Here is a 26,798-nt window from a genome sequence, read left to right on the forward strand (position 1 = left end):
TTTGTCCGTCCTTATAAAGTGCACTCTGTATCCATATGCAGAATTCACTAAACTTTGAGTCTGACCGATAAATTGGTGTGGCAATATTATCGGCCGATATTTGATATTTATTGATCTATCGGTATCACCGTTTATAGAGGTCGATAATTATTTTAACATTAAGTAAAGGAAAGCCAAATACTGATCCTTCATCTGAATTTCCGGTATTGTCTTTTCAGCTTTTCAACATTACGTCCAACAGTAAAATAATGTTAGCATTGGTTGAGTGGTGGAGGCTAACTTGATTGTTGGTGTATTTGCGAAACATAAACACAGTTATACAGAGTAACTTAAAGGTACAGTCAGAGATTTTTCATGACAACCTTGACAGGGACAACAAGGAGGCAGACATTTTGCCCCTCAACAGCCCCCTCCCCTGGACAATTGCACTACCCTATCCCACCCATAATGTTCTATTTATAGTTATAAATAATACTGAGATTATGCTTATACAAAGCCATATTCTACTGCTCTTTGTACTATTCATCCTGCACATATACTTATTTTTACTACTCTTATAATGCTACTGTTATTACACTGCAATGGCACTGTTACTACACTGGACATAATTGTACTGTGCATATCTGTCTACAGTTCATACTGAATATCCATATTTATTCTGGTTTTCGTATAATATATTGCTGTTAATACACTGCATATATCTAATATAATTTTAATAAGTAAATTTTAATAATGAAAAATAAGTGTGTGCAGTATGAACAGTATAAAGAGCAGTAAAACATGGCTATGTACAAGTGCAATTACAGTATGTACATTTTATAAATAAAATACTATGGATGGGATAGAGCAATTATCCGGGAGGAGGGAGCTGTTGAGGGGCAGCCTTGATTGTCTCCTTATCGTCACTGTCAAGGTTGCCATGGTTGTGGACACATCAACAGGCACAGGCTGGGCGACATCGGTGGAGGGGGGGGCTTAGTTGATTGGTTGTCACTGGGTTGCAGAGCAAGAGTTCAGTTGGGTGACAGCCGAAGGGAAGAAGCAACCTGCTCCTTCGGGTGCGGAGAGACTTGTAATGCCTCTCGGTGAGATGGTGTTAGAGCCATGTACAGGTGTGCAGTCGTGGGTGGAGAGGGAGTAAAGGAGAGGGCTCAGCACACAGCCCTGTAGTACGTGGTGTTCAGCGTGAGGGCTGATGAGATGTGGTTATCTAACCGACTGCGGCCTGTTGGTTAGAAAGTCCAGAATCCAGTTACAGAGGGAGGTATTGATGCCCAGTTCACTGAGTTTGGTGATCAGTTTGGAGGGGATGATGGTGCTGAATGCTGAACTGAATTCAATGAACAGCATTCTCACTAGATGCTGCTATTGTCAAGGTTGTAGAGGGCAGAGTGAAGTGCCGTAGATATGCTCCTGTTCTGACAGTAGGCTGCACAGCACAGGCCCTGAGGATGCCATCAGGACCAGCAGCCTTACGTGCATTAGACTTGCTCAGTGCCGCACACACATTGGGGGTGGAGAGTGTGAGGGGCTGGTGATCTGCAGAGACCACAGCCTTGATGGCCACCTCCTTATTGTCCCTGTCAAAGCAGCCATAGAATTGGTTCAACTCATCAGGCAAGGAGGTGTCGGTGGTAATGGGGGTGAAGTGAGTAGTTTAGTCTGTGATAGCCTGGATGCCTTGCCACATATGTCGGGGGTCAGAGTTGTTCTTGAAGTGATCCTCGATCCTTAGCTTGTGGTTGTGCTTGGGGGTGAATGTAAATTGCCTCGTGTTGAATTACGAGGCTCAGCCCTGCACTCAACCGCACTTGAACTGACAAACACCAGCACCTTGGATAGGGAGTCGAGCATGCTAATAATCAAGCTAAAAGCCCAGGCTGCTAGCTCTCTTATTAACACGACTCTTAAAGGGGAACTTGGCAACTATTTCAACGTAATAAACCCGTTTAGAAATCATTCGGATGGTTAAATGACCTGTTCCGGTGAAAATGGTGACTTTCCCCGCTGCGCCTAGCGTCCCCAGGCGGAAAACCAACCTTGCAACATTGAGACTTACCGTCCCGGAAAGAGAAGTGAGAAACAAGAAACTCGTTTTAAATCATGTTTCTTACCTTGTAACATCCACATAGTTCTGCCAAACTTATGCTAACCGTTCGCTAGCTTGTAAACAAATCCATGTGCTTTATCGTTACCTTTTCCCACAGTTTGAAATAGCATAATGCACAATTTCTCCAGCAGAGGGGGAAATCCTGCCAAGTTTCCCTTTAAGGTATCAGGAGGGAGCTACTGTTACACAACCGGAATAGTCCTATAAGCAGATATTGGGGGGGTGTCCTCATTTTGGTTAATTTGTCCTCATTTTTAAACATAACTTGGCATCCTTTTCAGAGTCTGGTTGGTGGTCACCCTATTTCGAGTTGGGTCAAAATAGGATGCAGAACACAGATCCAAGGGGTGGAGCTGGATCTAGGTCCAACTCCTCCCACTATATCCGCGCTTATGCCCTACCATACATTGATGTGATCATGTAGGTGGCGGTAATGCACCGAACACTGTATTCCCCAACAGTGTTGTAAACTCAATAAAATTCATTGCTGTACTCAAAGCTGGCATATTGTTCAGGCACCACAAAAGTTTTAAGTTCGCTCAACTAGTTTCCCAGTTATTGATTATTTTGACAAGATTAGCTCTTAGTATATGAGTAGAATTGACCCCCAAACTCATTTCTTTCAAGAGTGGATTGAAATGACGTCTGACGTAATAAAGACGTGCAACTTAGGTTCATATCAGCATGACACATAACCTCATAACCTACACAAACCAACATAAACCAATACAAAAATCGGAAATTCCAATGAATGGTGAATTAACTAGTCTACGATCGATTGTGGCAGTTAGTAAATTGATACACTTTGACATCGTAGGCCTAAGACTAATTGTTCGCAAGGACTGCTGCGCACCCCGGATGTAGGCAGGCAAGCTGCAAGCAATCAGTCAGATGATCCATCAATCATCAGACTGCTACTACACAAAGGTAAGAACGCGCCTTAATGTAGGTGTACTTTGTTTATTTATTTGTGTACCGTCTTCCAGCGGGCAGACCTCAGCTAAAGTGTAGGCTATGTAAGAGAGACCTTTTGCGGGCTAGCTACATGTTTTATAGCGAGTTAACTAAAGTTTGTTGTCTGAGCTGTCAGCCAGCCTGTTGTTGCACTACTTTAGTGGAAACTGGACAGACAAACAGTATGATTTAGCATTACCAAAGATCCTTTTATCAACCGTCTCTGGTGTGGCCTACTTTGGCCGTGCAGGTTAGACACCAAAGCAACGTTTCATAAGTTGGAAATCAAACACATGACACACACAAACAGGCAGCGCACTTTTAAACATTTTATTAGTAGCCTACCATAAGCTGCCATAAGTTATATGGTTCGCATTAGCTGCTAGATGTAATGCAAAGTAACACTGCAGGGTAATTCTTCAACTATGATACTTTTCTTGTCCTTGGAAGAAATAAGAAAAACTAAAAAATATTTAGGCTACTTTGGTTTTTGGTGGTGGAAATGACATGGTGACGTGGTGGAAATGGCATTGCCCTATATTTATTTGCTTCATAGTAGGCCTACTAAAGAATCTAGTAGAAAAAACATCATAATTACATAACATATGGCAGGGACGCATTTTTTGTTTTAAATCTTAATTTTGTCTATGTATGTCATGTCATCTCCACCACACTTTGTAATTTCCATCACAACACATATTTTAAGTTAAACATGTAAAAATAATACAATATACAACATTTCTGGAAAATTAATAATATATATATTTTGTCTGATATGTGTAATATTTAATAAAATACATTTGGAACAGTAGATGTTATTTTTGCTTGAAAACACACGTTTGGATGTGTTTTGGAAACATGTGATTGGGCAGTCGTGGCCTACTGGTTAGGGCTTCGGACTTGTAACCGGAGGGTTGCTGGTTCGAACCCCGACCAGTAGGAATGGCTGAAGTGCCCTTGAGCAAGGCACCTAACCCTTCACTGCTCCCCGAGCGTGGCTGTAGCAGGCAGCTCACTGCATTGGGATTAGAGTGTGCTTCACCTCAGTGTGTGTTCACTGTGTACTGAGTGTGTTTCACTAATTCACGGATTGAGATAAATACAGAGACCAAATTTCCCTCATGGGATCAAAAAAGTATACTGGAAATGACAGTTAGACTTTTGGAATAAAATGTCAAAAATATGTATTATTCAAGTGAAATCTTTACAGCCACTATTAGGGCAAGTTTCTAGAAAGAGTAGATAATTAAACCATGCAAAAAGATTTTTACTGAAAGATGTTACATTTTCTGAAAATTACCAGGTCAAAGAGAGCCATAGTTGAAGAATAACCCTGCAGGAAGAGCATAGGTCCTATATTAACATCAATTCCAGTTTTGTTAACACGGATAGGAAGCCAAGTTGTAGCTCCGAACTTACTGACAATAGCCTAATCATGATCAATGGCAACATCTGACTCTGATAGGCCTGCCTATACAGAGAGATGAAGAGACTGTCTGACTGACTTTTGTTCAAAAAAGTGAAATAATACTGTTCATAATATTTTTCCCCTCAGGACCAGATGGCTGTGTGACATGTTTTCAGTTCTGTGCAAGGAACCACCATCACACCATGGTAAGTGATAACTTACTTGTCCTCCATTCACTAGTGTCACAATGTAGCCAATGTGTAGCCTATATTATTATAAGTTATGGGGATATTTTGTAAGCATTTATTTACCAATGAGAATAGCCTAGCCTAATGTTATCCCTTTGCATCTCTCCACAGGGATACACAAAGGCTAGGGTTGAGTGATGTTTTTGTATCAAAGAAGGGATGACACCTTAGACTTATTTTATGTGGCATTTTCAAAATGTGTTGGCTATGCAGGTCATGTGACGCCTCTTCCGAGACACAGGCTCAGTTACTTTGCCATTATTAGTTAAATCACAGTCAGTTTTCAAGGGTCAGCCCATTACCATGCATACACCACTCATGCATTTGCTCATTCCAGTCTATTAATGCACTGAACATTCATCTCTCACGATTTCATAGAAAGACAGAGCAGGAGGTTGCATATCAGGAGCGTGAAGGAGTTAATCTTGTTTTTACATGTCACCTGTACTATAGTCTTATTTAATATATGCATAGGATTAATATTCTGCTGATGGAAGACGTCAATGTCAACAGCAGAAGGAAAATTACTCTGCAGGCCCTTCCCATCTTCCTGTGGGAAGATGGATTTTTAAGACCTGGAATGTAAGTTTTTGATTAAATTGTGTGTCCTCTTTCACTCTTCTTTTTTTACTTTGTCTTCTCTATATATCTCTATTTCTATTCAGCCCTCTCTGATACTACCTTGCAGCCAAAAGACAACAACCACAACCATCTTCCTAGCCACCAGAATAGCAATTAAATCATACTACAGTAATTCACCAAGAATGTCATATTTGGGAATTTTACCTTAACTTTTCATTCACTGGTATTTCATATTATATTAAATACACATGTAGTGTTTTTCATTGACTACTCTACTCATTAACTAATTACTGTCATGTTCTTCAGGCAGAAAAAATTGACATGCCAGACTTCTCCGATGCAGCTGTAGCTATTCTTACTGTCTCGGGTGATACAGACTCCCTTGTGAAGTTTGGTCCTGCTATCCATTCTATAGTTCTTGACGGAGATATTGTTGTGTGTGATATAGCAGAGTTGGCAGAGAGTAGCAGCAGAGTTGACATAATTTGGCTATTTGGCTTAATTTATGCACTTCATCTCGATTATCCAAAGCAATTGTCCTACACATTTAATTTCATTAAAAAAATTATAATGAGTTTGGAAGACCTGAAGCGGTTACCTCCTAGACTGCTGCTTAGCCTTAAAAATAAATTGCTGATGATGGATGAGTAAGCATTCTGTTTTCCAAATCTCATGGTTGGTACTGCCAGCATGTTAATACTTAAGCAAGCAATGGAGCTTTTTTGCTTTTATTTATGTTGGCCTATTATTTTGTTATTTGAGTATTATTACCTTTGTTGAAGTGGTAAAAGGTTGTTATTTCTTTGATGTTCTCTATTAACCGCATTGCTGGGGATGTTGTTCTGTTAGAATTCTAATGGAATCCTTAAATAAATGGAATCTGCATTGAAATTGTCTTTTGAGTAGTTTTTTATTTGAATCATACAAATAAAATATTTTTGATTTTGAGGTAAGTAGTAAACCTAAACAGTCAAATGTGTTTCAATAGAGTGAAGTCAACTTAAAAATATAAGAGACTGAAGTGACAATGTTTAGGTTTGAGAAACTGAATGAGTCATGGTGATAACATGAATATATTATTAGGAGTGATAACTTAAAAACATCAACTCCATTTCCAGTGTCAATTTTGTTAGTTTTAACAATGGTTTCAAAATGATCAGGTTCATTGAACTTATCAACAATTTAAGTAGCCATTACTTAAAATGTTTGTTTGTCAAATTCATCAACTTCCTAAAAACATGAGTGTGAATAACTTCTAGTTTAGAGTAGTAATTACTTAAAATGTTCATTTTTCAAGATTTGGAGTCTTAAGAGCTTGTCTGACTAATGTAACAATAACTTACAATATCTATTTCTCACATTATTCTTTTTAATGTTATCCTTGTCCTTAAAGATTTTGAGCATTAAAAAAAGTCTCATTTTAAGTAAATTACTTAAAATATTTTTTAACATATATAAATATTTTGAGGTAATCAGTTTCATCAAATATTTTGAGTTCATTGAACCTGTTGGGGTTTACAGTGAAGGGTGCCTAATATGCCAATAAACGCTCACAAGAAGAAGAAGAATCTGCGTACTACATGTCACTACATGTTATGTCCCACAACCCCGAGCCTGACCAAGATCCAGCTCCACCCCTTGGATCTTGTGTTCTGCAGCGAGACCTACTTGCCTATTTCTGCTACTTCAGCACACATGTAGCCTCCACTTCCCCACCTTTAAAAACAAATTATCACTACCAACTGCTCTTTTCAATGTATTTCTTGATATTTTTTATATATATATATATATATATTTATTTTTTATTTTTTATTTTTTGGGGGGGGGTTAATGCCTTCAATTTGACCGAACAGTGGAGAGAGTGATAGGAAGCGAGTGGGAGAGATATTCTAGTATCCAATATTCATTTGGATACCAGATTGATAGGCTGATTTAGCATTTGATGGTTTTTGAATTCCTCAAATATCGAAATCGGTATCGGTCTTTAAAATTCCGTATCGTTCAGCTTCTAGTTCTCATACATTCTACATATCATGTTTTTGCACAAAACTCAGGAAAAAAACTCCCACGAATCCATAATGGATCAGTAGCAAAACCACAAGTGGCCATTCTCTGAATGTGGGGCAGGCAGAGTGCATCTTTCCCAAAGTGTGGTCTGTTTGGACATACAGCAGCAGGTCCCATTCTTAGGCACATGATGCAAGGATATAAGCTTCAAGAAGGCACACGTGCTAGTACATCTACCTCACAGTGTGATTTCTCATTATATGAAGATACAACTTCAACAGACTTTCTTACAGAAGATAACAGCACATATTAAAACATTTTTGTCTGTTTTATTTTTGTCTGTCTAAGGGATATTTTGACAAAATAAGTGTTACAGAGAAGGAGAATCCTTGTGCTTACCCGCTTCTTCTGCAACAGACTCTTTATCCTTGCTATTGTTTGCACTTGATGTTGCATTTGCTGGAGGCTTATAGTCAATTATGAGATTAATTACAGCCTGAAACAAACATTGTATTTCAATGAGATGCCTTTGAGACGTATAAAGTGCAATGAGAGATAATGAGATGTCAATATGTGCTATAAAGTGCTGCAAAGTCATACACAGAATAAATGATATAGCCTACTAAAATAAATTCCTTCCATTGGTTAGAAACCTCACTCTCTCTACATTACATACTCATCAACTGTAAAACCAGCATGCCTTTAATCAGGCATCACACTCACTATGGCAAGACGCAAATTACTCAGGGTTAGTGGGCAGACAAATACTTGCAAGTATGATGTAATAAATCAAATGACATACCCCTGTATCTTGTTTCTTGTCACCCAAAAGAGAGATGTTTTTTGCAGGAAGAGACCTGATTTGACCAGAGCCCAGTTCTTTGAGGGATATATTTGCAGATCCAATAAATCTGGAGAGAAATGTGATACACAAATTTGTATGCAGTAAATACCATTGGCAGTGAGTGAGGGTGAAGAATGACCCCACTCCTCTTTTAACTGACTATATCAATCTGCTCTTATAATGTTACTGTTAATACACAGCACATATCCTTACTATAAACCAGTGTTTTTCAACCTTTTTTGTGTGACGGAACATTTTTGACACTGAAAAAATCTCACGGCACACCAAAATCCCAAATATTACAAAAATGAAATGTACCATTGTCTAATTTTTTTTATAATATTCAAGACTCCAACAAACCCAGGTCCCTTACAATCACCTTTATGCAAGACCCTTTTCAGTAAACTAAACACAGGGAGAATTATATGTATATCTGTGGGTATAAAACAAAAGAACAATGGGTTAATATGCTTACAGTTGTCCTATATAATGACCATGACAAAAATGAAGACACTGGTTTTGAAAAGGGAGCCCTGTAGTTTTTCAGCTATTAAAAAGGATGGAACTGTCTGAGGATCAAATCATCCACTGTTTCAAGGAGAGTGAAACATGTGAATTATGATGCATCATGAAGAAGTTAAAGGAGAATTCCGGTGTGATATTGACCTAAAGTGTATTGAAACATGATACCGAGTGTGAACGTATGTCTCATAGCCCGTCTCGGCTTGTCCCCTGCACTCCAAAATCTGGCGCTAGTTAGCCGATGCTACCAACTTTTTTTTCAATAGTGGTGCTTCGGCATCGGGCTAGCCATGCAAATAAATCACTGTTTTACACCCATTTACGAGGCTCAATGTATCTCCACCCTTCATTGGTAGACTTCCGAGGGCCCTGACATTTGAGACATTGAGAACTTTGAAAAAGCACTGGTAGTTTACTTACAAGACAATTTATACAGACAGTATCTTCACGAAGTTTAGCGTTTGCAGCCATCTTGAATTAAGTCACGATAAGTCGAGCAATGAGTAAGAATGAACAGATATGATAAGGGATCAGATTCCAAAAATAATTCAGTAGAAATGCATGGTTTCCAGTTTCTTCCAGTAGCAGCAACTGGAATCCATGCATTTCCACTGAATTATTTTTGGAATCTGAATCTGAAGCCGAGATGGGCTATGAGACATACGTTCACACTCGGTATCATGTTTCAATACACTTTAGGTCAATATCACACCGGAATTCTCCTTTAACATTAACCATGAAATCTTAACAACTACTGCATGGTATTGTGTTTTGTGTTTTGTTGTATGTTGTTGTTTTTTGTCTGTAAATCAACAACGTAATTTCATTACACTCACAGCATACTACCAACACCACAGCCATACGCTCAGTGAGACCAGTACAATATAAACAATTATTTAATGGAAGATTATCTTTTTGGACCAATGAAGTGAAATTAGATAATTGTCCATGACACACCTGACGATCACTAGTGTACATACATACATGGTACTATGTTCACATTCCGGCGAAGCACAGCTACTTGGGCAAAGTGATTTGCAGGCAGCGCCTGAAAAGCTCCAGTGTTACAATACTTCTTCAAACCCCAAGGAGCATTGATTTCCCTGAATGAAAACATAGTTCCAAGTATCTATAAGCTTACAAAAGGGCTGTGTCTCATTTGACATTGTTATTTGTACACGTTGTAACTAGACAAATCACAGCATGTAAATAGGAAAATGTTGGAATTCTTTTGTCACTATTGGGAGGTGTAGGCTATTGAAGCAGGCTAGCGGTGGGTGCATCAGACAGAGTAACTACATGCACGGAAATGAGAAGTGTATATACTGCATCGACTTATTGAACTCTGGGGAATACGGTGAATGAGCTTAAGTCCCAAAAAGTCGGTCTGTTCCTTTAACTGTATACTGTCTACACTGCACCATATGCTTTTTTGCATTTCTGGTTCCAATTGCATGCAGAGGCATTTTGCCCTCGTATCGGTTGAAACACACCCCACAATCAAATCAAAATGGACTGATACCAGACTGAAATTCTGAATATAATTGAGTGTGGTTACGCCAGGCTAAAGTTAACCCTTTCATACATGAAGTCAACCAGGGTTGAACCATGGTCACATAGAGCAGCTAAGGCCTGAGGATGAATCATACTGAACCAGTGATGAATTACTGTTTCTTTTCCTCTTTTGGGTGGTTACCATGTTGCACAACCAACACAAAATAACAGTGGCAGAAATTTTGTAAATTACTTCAGTTTAAGAGGAAGTGTTGTTGAGAAATTGCTGCACCATTCCTATGTTAAAGATGTATGCTGTGTGTAGATAGTTCACAGCAAGAAATAATTAAAAAGGACATATATTGTAGCAGTAATAACTAGCAACCGGAACCACATAGCTGTAGCTGGTCACTGAAAAACATGCAAGCTTTATTTATCAAGTGTGAATATTTGTTGAGAGTGGAGGTAATAAACTGACAGGGGAGAAATACCCTCCCAACATCTGATCTCCCAGGTCTATAAATAATGAATAGGTGATGGAACAATTGACTGGCTGAAGATGAGAGTGACTTTATGGAAAAATACGTATTAACGTCTTAAAGTGTAACACCAAACCTCGTCAGTATATAGCTTGCTCAGGGTCCTCAGAGGTTTTAGTGCTGTTTTGAACAATATTACTGGTTAGAAAATGCTATTTGGGAAGCGTTTCGCTCACCGTAGTGGTTGATCAACGAAAAATACTGTCTCCACGGCTTATTTGATGTGTTTTCATGCAGAAAAAGACCCTGGGGTCAATTTTTGCTGGAGTTACACTTTAACAGTGTCATTCATCACAGTTTCCATCAGATCAAGTGAAGCATTAGTTCAGGCAAGCCACTATAATTCACACGCCTAGCTCATCAGATGATCCTCAGCTGATTTACCAGAACCAATCATAGTTTTTCTATTAAGGCGGTCCATTTAAATCATTCCTCGGTCATTCAAAATTGGCTCATGAGCTTACCAAACGAATACCTGTCATGAATACCTTTTTCTATTCAAATTCTCGTCTTAATGGCCACCTTGTATTTGTCATATCATTTACTGCAGTTGTTAATGGTCATGTAAATTTACTTTACCATATAACTGTGTGTGTATTTGGGGGTGTTAAGTTGTTGTACAATATACAGCACTGCCACCCCACCCTTACCAAACCAAGCCATTCTGCCAAAACTATTATGTTGTATTCTCAACACTAATAAATGGTCTTACAGTACATTTATATATATTTATTGAATGCACCATTAGGACTGCTAACCGATTTTGTTGTACTCTGTGCCATGACAATAAAGGCATTCTGATTCTGATTCTTACTATAAAACATTTAGCTGAGTTAAACCAAGGACAAAGATAAAGGACTTTTTTGTGTTTTTCTTTGTTGACATTTGTACTACATTCCAGTATCTGACAATAAACTGCACTGATGGAGAAGGCTGTTGTGACACCTAGCAGTGGCACAGAAACAAAGGCAATCTTTTCTCTACATGGATGGTTGCAAATAAAACAGCACTGAAGGAATACTAGAAGCATGACCTGTATCAGCCTATCTGCTGGTACACGTCTCCACAAGCTCAAAAAGATTGGCTGAGAATGTGAAAAATTGCTTGACTGTACATGCAAAAGAATCTAAGAGTGCAATACATAAAAGACTGTTGTGTCACACAAGTGAATCAATGGAAACCTCAGTACAGAAGGTATCTTAAATGTATGCATTTTTTAAATTTAATAATTTCTGTGTACTTGAGTAGCAAAAAAGCAGTGTAACAGTTTAATGTAAATGAGGTCTATAAAAATGACAAAAAGGTTTACACAGAGCATAGTAGGCCTAAATATGAATATAAGTTAGCACATAAAAATAATTCAAACAGTAATTATATCACCATGAGACTTTATTGAGGAAGATCAGTTCAACATATTTGTCCTATGTCCTGGGAGTGGCAACTAATCGAAAGCTGTACTCTCTCTTTTGTTTAAACTCCGATTCCACATTTTCACCAAAATGAAGAAGCATCAGGAACATAGTCCCAGAGAAATTCCACAAATGTCATTACTCAAAGCACAATAACTAATTGACACTGCACAGCCATCAGTTTTTTTTTTACATGCAACACCTTTAAACTGAGTGAGTGAATGAGATATCAGTGAATATGTACAGGGCCACAACACAAAGTACTGAAAAGTACTGGTATTTTGGTAAGAGCATTTAAATAAGTTTCCTCATGGTAGCCTACATCTTTAAAAGTGACCTAAAGGAAATTTAGATGGGCAAATTAGAGTACATACTTGTCTTTTCCGATGGTTTCATAGTCCTTCACAACTACATCAATGACCGAGGAGGAGGCCAAAGACTGCCCCTTCAAGTCAAATTCTAAGTCCTGCAATTACAGAGTTAAGCTAAGTGAGATTGTCCATGGCATCTTGTACTGTATGTTGTATAAACAGTCAATACAGGATTTTACAAATTGACAAGGTACTTCCATCTGAATCACAACCTCTAAGTGATAGGGTATGTAAAGATATCACACTTACTTCATTCCAGATAGGATTTACCTCATTGTCTATATGCTTTGTCTTCTTCTTTTCATCTTTTAAGATCAAAACATGTGTTATGTCAGAGAATTATGTTAGAACATGTTAGCTGTATGGCTACTTCTGACAGGAAAAGGGGATGTTATGTCCTTATAAGGACAAATTGCAAATACTTGGACATGATTTTTCCCACTTCACTTCATGTCTGACTCAATTTCTGTATTATTTGAAGCGAAAATGTATCATCGAGAAATCGCGAAAAGTTTCGTATAGCAATCTGTGCAAGTTAAACTATTCAATGCATTAGTGCGTTTGTAAGCTATGCCTTAAACAGCTTATTTGTAGCCTATAATTAGCCTAGTTTTACATTGAACGTTGCGGTATAATTTAATTGATGCTCACCACAAAATATGACTGTGACAAAAGGGTCTGGATTTCCGAGTGTCTTTTTAGGTATCCCTTTGGCGGATTCTATCTTAACCCGCAGCATCCTAGCTCCTTTTGTCGCACTGGCATGTCACATCTAGATTTCCCTTAAGCACTAGTGGATAACTTTGTTTAAGTAAAGAGGGGACGGCCTTTACACGCATGGGAGTAGGCAGGAAATGAATCTGTGTTCCTCCACTTTCTGCCTCTCTTACAGCCTGACAGATGGGTTTAGACAACCATATATATATTATATATATATATATATATATATATATATATATATATATATATATATATATATTCAAATGGTAATAATGACAAAGTATTTTTGTTTTTATTTTATACATTTCTTAAGAAATACTACCGACATGATGAATTGAATTATGCCAGTAGCATCCCCGGTTCGAATCCAGCTCGAAGCTTCGGCTGCCTCACCGCCGCCGGTCACGCGATCCGCGAAGTCTGACTGTCCGCTGCGTGTGTGTTTGCGATTCTTTGTAACATGGCCGGAGGGCCATAGCACAAAACTAGCATAAGTGATTAAGCCCTAGTCCACACGTACCAAACCGATCTTTTTTTCCTCCGTCTTGGTTATCCTGGCTCAATTTATCCGTGATCCAGTTGCACAAAAGCGGGATAGGGGGCAGGATATGTTATGGTAAGTCACCATGGCGATTTATTCTGTGGCGCTATCTCATCCCCCTTATCTCAGTCAGCAGTCACCACAAACGGAAACCAATAGAAGCTAGTTATCCCACTGCCCACTACACATTGTATCACCTAGACCCACTGTCATTAAACGTTGATCATTAATTAACTTGTAGGCCTACATAGCCTAGGCCAGTGTTAGCCTACTCATTGCGCGGCTGGCGAGCCACATGCGGCTCGTCAAGCTATAATTGGTGGCTCATATGCAGCTTTGGCGAGATTTCGCCAAATTTGGTTTTACTCATTTTGAGTAGGCCTAAACTGTTCGCCAAAGGCCATCATCTTGATAAAAACAAAAGTAGGCTCTGATTTAGCCTAGTCTACTGTGTGACTTCAACGAGGTGATCTTTAGTTTCGTTCTGCTTACAGTATCTCACTGCCACTTGAAACGTCTTTGCAGGGCTGCCAACTTTTCAAAAAACCTTGGAGTGAGATTTGGTGGGGCCAACCAAAATTTTCCTGCGGAAATTTTTGTTTGGCTCATTCAGCATTATACCGTACAGTAAAAAAAAAACGTACATCAGTGGTTCTCAGGTGTAGGGACCAGGCATGGACAGATTATGAACTTTCGGGCCCCTGGGCCCACATGTATTAAGGGCTCCCCACTAATTGTCGCACATGTGGAAGGGGGGTTTGGGGGTCCTCCCCCAGAATTTTCTTCATTTGTTTGATGTGATTTCCTGTATTCTGGTGCATTTTGGTAGCTTAGAAATCTAGACACACCCTAGCGGCAGCAAATTACATTTGCTTCCAGGGCTAGTCTAGCAACTCTCCGTTGGCTTGTGAGCTCGAAAAATTAAACTTCTATCAGGCCAATCAAATCGTCTATAGAGTCGTTAGGGGGGCATAACATAATGATTGATGGCAGAGTTGCAACGGTTTGGCTTAAATTCCCTGCTACTTGAAAACAAAGAAGATGGATATTGCTGTTGGCCAACAGTGTGACACGAGTTACGCTTGTTTTGAGATGGCAAAAGTTTGAACTAGCCAACTAGCTCCGTTGGTGGGAAAACGCATGGGACTCAGTGCTGTCCTTTTGCGTGCAGAGGGAATTTGAAAGACAACCGATTATCCCACCCCTCGGACTGAGCACTGCGAACGGTGAGTGCCCAGACCCTACATTTTAATGTGGGTCTGGCTCGTCAGGCTAGCATTTTGGGGATGGCCAATACTAAATTCAATCAGATTCATAGCCTACATCCTGATGTGTTGATATTGAGGCAATGATTCCATGCAAAGGCTTGGGCTTCAGGGCACCCTGACACCTTGGGCCCCTGGGTCTGGGCCCAGAATGCCCGTGCAGTAATCCATCCCTGGGACCAGGGTCCCACAGTTAAATGAACATTGGTATCAAAAGGATCTAGCCTACTACTAGGACCATGGACGTCGGATGCATTGTAAAAGTGGGTGGGACATTTCAGAGGGGGGGTATGGGGGTCCTCCCCCAGAAAATCTTTTTTGGACTAGATGCAATTTCCTGAATTCTGGTACATTTTAACAGGTTATTTAGATACTTCTACACTGTAAAAAATAACACTACATCTTACTGCAGTAACACAAGTATACTTTACTTACTATAGGCTGACCTAGTGTTCTTACTAGAGAAACATTAGTAATGTGCCGAACTTGCAACAATGGGGTCTAAAACTTGAGATACACGAGTAAGCTTCACAACTCAGACCTGAGTAAACTGGACTCACGAGTGCACACGCACAGTTGCAGAGGGAGCATTCTGGATTCCACAGCCAACGGTCGGCAGTGTAACGGTGTGGCTGACTTTTGGGATGGGAGTGTAACAGCTTCACCAGTGACTTGCTCTGTCCGGTAAGTTTACAGTATGTATTAATGTGTCAAATGTTTACAGTATAGGTTGAACTAACAGCATTTGTGCAAAACTGTACATTCGGTTTCATTAACAACTGGGGTAATGTTAAGTTCAACTTGCTAAGTGGCCGATATATGCGCTAGCTGCTAACAGTTTGCAGCTAACTGATAGCAGCTATGCGAGTTAACACCAAAGATCTTTGTTAACACTGCCTCAGACCATGCTGAGCAGAAAACAAATATTCTAGGTATTCAAGCCCTTTGATATTTTTGTTATCGAAGTTATGAGGGAAGTGGTGGCGCCTGGGGTCTAAAACTAGGCTGTATAAATTTGCCAATAGCAGTTGTCTTCATGAGCTCTCTTAATGAAGTTTAGTTCTAACGTTAGCCATTTCTCATGAGAAATGCTTGCTAGCATGCTAAGTTGATTCAAAACGTGTAAAGATTAAACTGTGTATGGTTTACGTCGATATTCCTACTGTATTGATAAAACAATTAGGATAATTGGACTCATAACCTTACTGACTGAGAAAGCCATGGTCTTTTATCTAAAATCTTTCGTTGTGATTTAGCAAGAGGACTTAGGTTGCAGTGTGTGGAATTTGAACGAATGTGCCGTTATTGAGGTGCAAAATGGCATCATATAATTCCAACGTATGATTGACATTTTAAATTCTATTGTGATAAATGTACTAGGCCTGAAGCAATAGAGAAAATTAAGTTGCCAAATCATAATATTTTTAGCTTAACAGTATTAATTAGGTCTCTGGAGAAATAATTTAAATTAACATTTAATGTGATAAACTTAATCAGCTGTTTTAGTTAAACATGGCCAATAGATGCATATTGATAATAATTTTGCCCTCTTTTTCTTTTTGCAGTTGGAAAACTGAAAATGCAGAGCAATGAACTGGACATGTAAGTTGTGCTTGTTTGGATGTGAAGTCAGAGGTCAGTTGCTCAAACACTACTGATTGAAACATGGAGGTTACACCAGAATACGACTAAAAAAAACTGCAGAGGGTGGTGAAAACTGGCCAACGATCACGGTTCCTCACTCCCCACCATCAAGGCCATCCAGGGCAAGTGATGCTTGGCGTAGGCGCCGCAGCATCATCAAAGACTGTTCTCACCTCAACCACAGACTGTTCACCCCACTCCCCTGGGAGGCGTTACAGGTCTCTCTGCACCCAAACCAGCAGGTTCAGAGGAAGCTCCTTCCCTGCGGCTGTCACCCTACTGAACTCTAGCTGTGCATCCCGGTGACAACCAACCAACTAAGCCCCCGCCCGATGCCTCCTTGCCTGTGCCTGTTGAGGTGTCCACCATGACCACGGAAACCTTGACGGGGACACCCACCCCGTGGACAATTGCACTACCCTATCCCACCCATAGTGTTCTATTTATTTACAAATGTACATACTGTAATTACACATATAGCCATTCCATTTTCTACTGCTCTTCATACTATTCATCCTGCACATACACGTATTCTTACTACTGTTATAATGTTACTGTTTCTGCACTACAGTACTGTTACCACACTGCACATAGCTGTATACTGTACATATATGTCTATATGGTTCATACCAAATATATCCATATTTATTCTGCTAATACACTGCACATATTTATACCTAATTTATATTACTCTAAACCACCTTCTGTAAACCAACTGTATACTACTGTTTACACCGCATATTTCCTATCCTGTCTATGCACCACCTGTCTTTGTATATCACATTGCATTTTTCTGCTTTTTTTGCACTTCTAGTTAGATGCAAACTGCATTTTGTTGTCTTTGTACTTGTACTCTGCAAAATGACAATAAAGTTATCTAATCTAATAGTGCCAACTATTTGTGTATATTCTGCAAGTAAACTTTACTAACCAACATAAAGTACCCTTTACAACTCAAAGTAAGGGTAACTCATTTAACAGTAGTAAATACAACTTTGTTTCAAGTAAGCTTTACTTGAGGGCATGAAGTAAACTTTACTAGTTGGAAGTAAGTAACCAGAACTTTAAAGTCTTAAGTAAGGATAACTTCTTCTAAGTAAGCATTACTTGTAGACATCAAGTAAACATAACTTGAAAGAGAAAAGTTTTGTTTACTTAACTTATTTAAGGCAACGAGTTTCCACCCTTTTTTCAAGTAACCATTACTTATTATTTTTTACAGTGTATATAACAAAATAAAGCCAGCCTACGAAATTAATTAAATGGGGGTCCAAACTAACAATTTTAAAAAGTGGGTGGGTGTTTTGTAAGAATTTAAGAAATGTTTGTATATTTTAACTTTTAAATGCATCAATCAGGTGCACTTTCAAAATAAATTCAGAGGTCAAACTTGCTTATTTTTATGGAAATATTTGTGCTGTAGCCTAAGCTATTTTGCACTTCAGAATTATAACCATGCACACACAGGTGGAATAGTTATGGTGATATTGCAATAAGTTCACAACCACAAAAACATATGCTACATTTCACAGTTCAGAAATGTTCAAAAATGTGTGTACATTTCAGCACTCAATGAAATTATGCAGAAGTGGTCACCTGTGTTATTCAGCTGGTTTATTTAAGATAATATATTGGTCATTGTAATGGCCATAGCCTATAGCCTACATGCTATTCCTTTTTCAGGATGTACCCATATCTGCATGATGTGAATGTTTGCATATGGCTTATGTCAGGCTTTATATCAATATTTTTGTCTCAAGTATTTGATTTTCTTCATATTTTTGCATTAATGTCACTAGGAAGCATGCCAATATAAATATATTCATTTATCTGTAATGGGATTGGCTGGAACCTGACAATATAAGAACCATGATGGTGGGATAATCTATGGCTGAGCAATTTACAAAATGTATGTAGGCCTACTGACAAATAGTTTACATTAGAATACATTATAATTTAAGCCCCAATGAGGCCATGTAGAAATGTGTTGCAATTTCAAAACCGGATTACTCAGGAACCACTTATTGCACAGAGGCATGCTTTATATCCTCGTATTCGGATGCGGTTTGCTGTTTATTGTGATATTGGGTTTGCCACGTGTTGTGTGAAGGGTTAGTGAAATATTAAACCGAGAGTAATGGGTGTGCACTGTGTGCAAAATCCAAATATGATTAGCCTAAATTGCACCTCGGTTCAATGTTAATTTTCTCGCGAACCATTTATCACAGCAACTTGGCGCTAATATCATTGGAAAGCTTAGATTCCGCTCGTTCACCTGATGTGTGATATCATATGTATAGGTTTAGTTTAGTTGAACCTCATCTGCCAGGTATTTGACCTACCAGGTTGACACTTCAGCGTGAAAAATACTCAATAATACTCAAAGCATACCTGAAGCCGGGGAAATGCGGGGGAAATGCGCCTGGGACGGCTTCTGAAGTACATCGCAAATGAGAGAAAATTTAGAAAATTCCACAGACAGGGGGTGCTCTTGAACCCTCTCACCGTCTCTGAAAGCATAACCGTGGCTCAACAGGTAGATCTATAGATAGGCTAAACTCATTTTTCAGGCATCTGACCGACCGGGTTGACACTTCAGCGTGAGAAATCGGGGGTGTGGCGTGTGAGTGTGTGAAACTAATCAAATGCGTGTGTCTCACGGCCAATGCGTGAGAGTTGGCACCTATGCCTTTGAATGCAGTCCGCTGCCCTGTTTACCGGCAATGCAAATAGAAAGTTCAAGCATTGTTTTTGTTTACCTTGTTGAAAGGGTCCATATAGAGTCTCTATATAATCTCTATATACGGCTCTGGCTACAGCGGACTTAAACTGTGGCGATAAGTTGTAATACATTTCATGCATCTGCGTGTATCACGGAAAGCGCGAATGTGCTATGTGGCCGTTTCTAAATGGGACCCACTGTGGGCTAGGCTATGTGGTACACAGCCAATATATTTTTTCAAATGTGCTTCATAAACATACAATAGGCTACTGCACTACAAAAACGCAAACATCTGAATTATACTTCTCCCTTCACCCAAATAATGAAGGTGAAAGGAAGTTATTAAGCCTTGGCTGTATATATTTAGCTATATTGGCTGTGTTATTTCTTTTTTGTGGGATATTTATGTATATGTATTTATATTAGAATGTATATTATATATTATATATTATATGTAGAAATGCACATTTGCAAAGGTGAGTTAGTATGTTGTTGTAAAAGTGGCACTGCCAATGTGCACTGCCAATGTGGCTCTTGTGTAAAAAATAGTGATGATCACTGGCCTAGGCCTACTCGCCATAGAGCTGCACAGTCCCGCCCACAGCCAAAATGCGGTTAGGTGCCGGATGTAAGATTCCCATTCATTTGTCCCATTGACGTTTGGAAAAATCCGTATCTAAAGAGTTTTACAGCATGTCTTAGGCTAACCAGCTACGGCATAACTCATAAGCATACAACATATCATTTCGAGTGAAAAAACGAAGAGAAAATTCAAAAAAAGTCAAAGGTACAAGACTGTGTACATATTTTCATTTCCGAGCGAAGGAACTACTCATCCCATAAACCACCGCGCCTCGCTGAATAATATAGGCAAAATCGGCGCGATTTATTTTGCCATTTCCAACCGGCGACAGCACGCGAACCCTTTCCTCGAAACAGTGATTTTTATATAGTGATTGTGCAGTTAATAGCAGTTATTTTAGGAGTAATCGTGTAAATAATAGTGTTTTGATATTGAATTTTATATTTATCATCGTGTATTTTATATCGTGTGTGTGTGAAAGCGGTTAACGTTAACGGCAGTGCTTCATAACGTTACCTGACTCATCCTATGCTGTCATCACTGCTCAGTCGGGCTGATGCGTGGTCTGCTCTTGGACCACCATATTCAGTTTATTAATTTGCCGTGAATTATTACACAAAATGTTCATTAAATGCACGAAGTATTCCTAGGTTAATGATTGATATGAATCATACAGTATGAAGGCTTCAGTAGCCTAGCTAATGTTACCTAGCACTGCTAGCAGCATTAACATAACCAACCTCCCTGCTTAACTCACCACAACTTTGTAGGTCTTGTCCCTAATGCTGGCCCTTACAAAACCCACAAACTGACTCTCGGACACACAACAGTCAATAATGTGACCCGATTTAAAGTGGCTTTCACCCCTTTGGACACTCACTAAAACAATATATTTCATACCTGTGTTGCAGCATGTAGGCTAATGTTAGCTGCATTATGTAATGACATACAATATCAGAAATGCTAAAGGTTAACCTGAAAAGTTTGAGTGTTTAAACTAACTAACTAACTAACTCCTCCTTAACAATCTTTGGTTAACCCTCCAAATCCTGACCCCCTGATCTAGACGCACCCTAGGGGCTAGGATCCAGCTGCATAGACTGGTGAGCTTGCTGTCATATCTACTTCGTCTCGACTCATGAGCGTCATCTAGCGTCTGAACAAACCACAGGAACAGCCAACAACCTGTCTTTTACCGTATTTTACTCTGGAACAACCTATGGAACAACCACTGGAGATGTCTCTTTAAAAATATAGCGCCACCCCCTTGGTCTCTTCAATTAGACGTCACACACTGAAAATAAAACAATCTTTAGAGGCAGGAAAACTATCGATAACCTAGTGGCACGACCATTAACTCCCCGAACATCGTGGAGAACAAACCATTAATTTAGTCATTGTAATGAAAAACTATGCATATTGTTAACGTAAGTTACGCTGTTATGTGACTAGAAATGAAGTAGCTGCTACACTATTCATATGGCTCTATCAGTATAGCTAAGTCGCAAATGCAGTTAGCGATAGCATTACTAGCTAATAGACATGAACGCCAATAGAAAGCTAACTGAAGAGTTTGTTGGCTAGCATGCGATAGAAGTCACGTTACCAAAGACTTTCAGTGTAAGTTACTGACAATATTTTAATTTAACTTTTGTCATTGTTGGTCTTGTTGGATATGCCCTTCTGTTTAATACTACGGTAGGCCGTATATTTTGGCAAATCATTGAAATAGCTATTAGCTAACGTGACAACAAATCACCAGTATAACGTTTCAACTAGCTATCAGTAACTGCCATTACTGTAACAGTAGTAAACGACAGGTCGCATGCTTTCTAAAGTGATCTAGAGCTAAGGCATTGTGCCGCGTTATGGTCCAATGCTCCACACAATTCATCTAAGACTTACTTAACGTTAATAAGGATTGGTAACACTACCTGGCTGAAAGACGCAGCCAACATCAACAAGGATATAAGACACGTTTCCTGGCTGAAATACACCGTTCCCTTTGACAACCCTGAACGTTGCACCGTCGAAAATCAGTATTTAGGAACTAGTTGTAGGTGATTTCCCCACATGTCTTTGTGTGCGTATTTAGATCTTACCCGTAAACGAAACTAATTAAGTTTGACAAGGGTTTACAGTTTCCATTGTGCTCTTGACTTTTGCCTATTGTTTGTTTAATTTTTAATGAGTTCTTACTCAACATGCAGAATCAATATACCAGCTAGTCAGTGCCTTCAGTTGCGAAAAAGAATCCTTCTCTCTCTGAAGTAGACTGTTATAACGTCTTTTATATAGCTTACTGCCCTTAAGCAATGGAAGGAAGGACGGACCCTGAGAGGTAATGGCAAGTTTTATTGTGTGTGTGTGTGTGTGTGTGTTTGCTATTGATACACAAATGCTAAGGGAAAAACACGTGTGACAAATACAATCAAGCTGCCCAATTCACATTGCTGTTTGGCTAAATTAAAAACTAATTTGCTATTGTTTGTGTTTTCTCTATAGCCATTGTACAGATTTAAACTTGGTGGGGACAAACGATCATCTCCTTAAACCATTTCAAGCTGATGGAAAAGATTCTGCATCTACTAAAACCTGCAATCACAATAAGAAGTCTACAGATAAAAGTGATGAGAATGTCATTGATAACTCTCCATTAGTAGCTTCTGACATGGACTCTGAACGTGACAGTGGGTCAGCTGAGCCTGCAATTGTTGACCAGCCTGTCAATCAAGTGGATTCTCCCAGTGGACAGAAGCCTTCCAAACCATGCTTATCAGACTGTAGATCTTCTGGCATTCCCACCGGGGATAGCCCCAGTCTATGTCTAAGTTTAAATGAAACACCATGCATTTCTCAAGATGTGGAAATGTTAAGCCCAGAGAGCTCCATGTGCAAAGAGTCTCTGGAGGGGACTTGTGCTCAAGTAGAAACATGTAGTGCTTCCTGTCTAACAACAGGGCTAAAGACTTCAGACAGGTCAGACACAAGTGCCAAAGAGCAAATAGGTGAGCAATGTAATGTTGTCACTGTGGGAAGTGATGCACACAAGACTAATTGCAAAAGGTATTTTTCTCATGTTTTGTCTAAACAATGTTTTGCTCATCCTAAAGAATAATTTAAGCATTATGCAATAATTTGCACGTTATGTATATTAAGTGGGTCATTCCACGTCAATTCAACCAGGGCCCAAGCACTTAGGTCTCAAGAAATTCTGAAAAAAAATACCAGGTGTACCCAGGAGACACACTGTAAAATTACTTTTATGTAAGATCAATACTTTCAAAGATACAGCCAGTTTTACAGGGGGAGGGAGGTATCAATTTTGTTCGGCCTCTTTTTTTGTCAAAGTTCACAAGCCCACAGCGCAAGAACTAAACCATGTAGAAGGCTCAAATTTTGCATGCTGTACATAAATAGGAGTAGTATATAGCAAAATCGTCAGGTTTGGTCTGGATTATCCTGCATGGTCATAGCTGTCCCTCAAAGTTGATCAAAATGTTGGAGATTTTGGCTGGGCTCTGTTTAGGCCTTCATAAGACATATTTGTACTCAACATAGGCTCTTGATTTATGGTCCTTATTTAGATAAGTAGAAACACTCTCACAAAAAGCAATGAACAGAAAATAAATTCCTTCAGGGTCTGAACAACAGACCACACAAGTCTATAAAATAATCATTTTGGTTCTCATTTTCAGAGCACCCAAACACCTTTTGGGAATATACAATGATTTTTTAATATATTTTTTCTTTATTCTCCATGATCTCTTCTTTTTTAAAACACCAATTTGACTTGTCTTATGCTAATCTTTCTTTTTTATTTTCCACTCTGAACATGGGCAAAATGCACCATTGAGATCAATATGTTTTATATAGAGTTACCACAGTGCCACCTGTGGTTGTGTAGAGTAACCTGTGGTAATTTTTTAAAAACCTAAGTACGTAGGCCCTGGTTGAATTGATGTGGAATGACCCCAGTGCTTTACCTAGACTTCCTTGGTAAATATTATCTGTCATAGCAGTGTAAGAGTATTATTGTCTGTGTCATTGCCTGGAATGAATGAAATATTTAGGAAAGGAAAGTAGGCTAACTAATGTGTTGTGAATTCATTGGCTTTGATAAGTGAGCTGACAGAAGAAAGAAGAGACAAACTGTGGAGGGGAACATCCGTTGATGAGCTTAGGAGGATGCCATTGTGTGGTCATCCATTGCCCCATTTGAAGGCTGCACACAGTCATTCTGTAATGATCAGAGTAAGTCATTGTTGGTAATTATGATGTCTACTCATCCTACACTAACCTGGTTAGCACCAGACTTATCTCAATTGAAATTGTGATTGGTTCTGGACAAGGTTCATTCATCTCCCATTTCCAAGGGGCGTCTAGCCTGACAAGCCAGACCCACATTAAAATGTAGGGTCTGGGGACTCACCGGCAGTGCTCAGTACGAGGGGCGGGATAATCGGTTGTCTTTCAAATTCCCTCTGCACGCAATAGGACAGCGCTACAACTCATGAGTCCCATGTGTTTTCCCACCAGCAGAGCTAGTTGGCTAGTTCAAACTTTTGCCAACTTAAAAAAAGCTTAACTCGTGTCATGCTGTTCTTCAACAGCAACATCCAAATTACATTTGCTACCGCTAGGGTGCGTCTAGATTTCTAGGCTAAGGGGCGTCACCAACGGACGCCAATCAAAATGCCTCTGGACACACTTTGATGGACCTAAAACCAATCAGAACAATGAAGGAGATGACATGCAGAGCAGCCGTGGCCTACTGGTTAGCGCTTCGGACTTGTTTCCGGAGGGTTGCCGGTTCGAATCCCGACCAGTAGGCACGGCTAAAGTGCCCTTGAGCAAGGCACCTAACCCCTCACTGCTCCCCGAGCGCCGCTGTTGTTGCAGGCAGCTCACTGCGCCGGGATTAGTGTGTGCTTCACCTCACTGTGTGTTCACTGTGTGCTGAGTGTGTTTCACTAATTCACGGATTGGGATAAATGCAGAGACCAAATTTCCCTCACGGGATCAAAAGAGTATATGTACTTATACTTATACAATCATCTCAACAAACAAGCGTTTTTCAAATACTGCTTTGTTGTCATCATGTTAAGCCCACCTCCACGTTTATGATTGGTGCCTGGGTTTTAGGAACATTGGAAATGGGAGTGAATGACCTCTTTGCAAAGGTTCCTCTGGGTTCTCCCAGGCTAATCCTGCACCTCACTGGACAAATTTCAGGGTTTCCACGGGTCATGACATTTCTGGAATATCATGGAATTTTGGAAAGTATATTCCAGACATGGAAAGTCAGGGAATTGTATCATTTTTGGGGAAAAGTCATGGAATATCAGGGAATTTTTCTGTAGCAGTTTAAAATTCACTTGCCAAAATACATGAATACAAATGCATATATTTCTATGCAGAATTGGTGTATATCTGGTTATTAGCTTTACTGCTTGCTTGAATCATTTTGGTTAGCCCAACTTTGTTTATTCAATGCCCATTTATTCATCTGCTGTTCTAAAAAAGGAAAAGATTATTCAACGCTACATGGCTTCCTGAAATCTTTGATCAGTGTATTGTACCATTCATTATATAGTAGGTCATGGAAATTCAGTGTTTTAGTCAGGGGAAAGTCATGATTTACATACCACGCTGAGCACGCCCGCTCTCGTCTGATCTAGGAAGCTAAGCAGTATCGGGCCTGGTTAGTACTAGGATGGGAGACCGCAGCGCCGCTGTAGCAGGCAGCTCACTGCGTCGGGATTAGTGTGTGCGCTTCACCTCACTGTGTGTTTCACTAATTCACAAATTGGGATAAATGCAGAGACCAAATTTCCCTCACGGGATCAAGAGTATATATACTTATACTTATACTTTGAATTAAAGTGGGAACCCTGAAATTCACAAAGGCAGCCATGGACTTAACAACCAATGTAAATGTCTGCACAAATTTCAGTACAAAATTCAAGGCCAGATCGAGGCTTCATTTTGGATGCACATGTGCTCAAAAATCTGTGCGATCTAACATTTTCATTGGTTGCACCAGTGCACTTAACATTTAATGTATTTAGGTCAATTCTGGTATATGTGTGTGTATATATATATATATATATATATATATATATATATATATATATATATATATATATATATATATACATACATACATACTATATATATATACATACATACATACATACATACATACATACATACAGAGAGAGAGAGGGAGGATATACACCTGTTCAACTGCTGATTAACGCAAATAAAATGGCAACAACTCAATGCATTTAGACAATGCCAAGATGATCTGCTGAATGATAAATGATCTGCCACAAGCCTTGCATAGTTAATCATTACAAAGGTTACATGCATTGTTTAGGTACTCAATGTTGTGGGGTCAAAGGCCAGTGATTTGCCAGGAACAAATGAGCTATGCCTGCATACCGGAGTAACGTTATTTTTTAATAATGAAGCAATCGGTTTTAGTGAGATCTTACCATCTTGCTAGATTGTCACAATAGTTCATTGTCATCTCTCATGATCTTTTTACGATTTGATTTATATATTTCAACAGACAGATCTGCTTAGAGAAGGTGATGTCCCTGTCCCATACCCGAGCAAGTTCAGAGATGCTTGGGATGACGTTTCTGTGAAGCTGCCCTGTTCGGAGAAGAACCTCTTCCCAGTTGAGACAGAAGTAGGTTGTAGGTTGTAAGTAAGTGAAGTTGTTTTGAATGTGTTGACAAAATGGATTACAGTTGGTCATCAGCAAGTTAACAACTCTGATGATGGAATGGTAACTTTGTTTTTATCTTTTTAAGGTTTGTTTAAT

General features: G+C 39.3%; 2 protein-coding genes across 9 annotated transcripts in view; one reads left to right on the forward strand and one right to left on the reverse strand.

Moving 5' to 3' along the window:
• The window catches only part of LOC125311417 (myoferlin-like), a 40,400-nt gene extending 27,020 nt beyond the window's left edge, over positions 1–13,380 (reverse strand). For both annotated transcript variants that reach the window (XM_048269452.1, XM_048269451.1), the window contains exons 1-5: positions 13,140–13,380; positions 12,738–12,793; positions 12,492–12,583; positions 8,112–8,220; positions 7,709–7,805 (exon numbers count right to left, since the gene is read on the reverse strand). In XM_048269452.1, coding sequence (XP_048125409.1) covers positions 7,709–7,805; positions 8,112–8,220; positions 12,492–12,583; positions 12,738–12,793; positions 13,140–13,227 — 442 coding nt within the window. In that variant the 5' untranslated portion in view covers positions 13,228–13,380. The remainder of the gene's footprint in view (positions 1–7,708; positions 7,806–8,111; positions 8,221–12,491; positions 12,584–12,737; positions 12,794–13,139) is intronic.
• A 7,628-nt stretch (positions 13,381–21,008) lies between these two features.
• Positions 21,009–26,798, forward strand: part of parga (poly (ADP-ribose) glycohydrolase a) — a 38,464-nt gene continuing 32,674 nt past the window's right edge. The window contains exons 1-5 of one of the 7 annotated variants that reach the window (XM_048269745.1): positions 21,186–21,583; positions 22,262–22,304; positions 22,469–23,029; positions 24,088–24,217; positions 26,541–26,663. In XM_048269745.1, the coding sequence (XP_048125702.1) occupies positions 22,279–22,304; positions 22,469–23,029; positions 24,088–24,217; positions 26,541–26,663 (840 nt within the window). In that variant the 5' untranslated portion in view covers positions 21,186–21,583; positions 22,262–22,278. Of the gene's footprint in view, positions 22,305–22,468; positions 23,030–24,087; positions 24,218–26,540; positions 26,664–26,798 lie in introns of all 7 variants that reach the window. The other 6 variants (XM_048269747.1, XM_048269746.1, XM_048269751.1 and 3 more) reach the window with 6 other exon arrangements.

The sequence above is a fragment of the Alosa alosa genome, chromosome 18, assembly GCF_017589495.1.
Source record: "Alosa alosa isolate M-15738 ecotype Scorff River chromosome 18, AALO_Geno_1.1, whole genome shotgun sequence".
NCBI classification, from domain to species: domain Eukaryota; kingdom Metazoa; phylum Chordata; class Actinopteri; order Clupeiformes; family Clupeidae; genus Alosa; species Alosa alosa.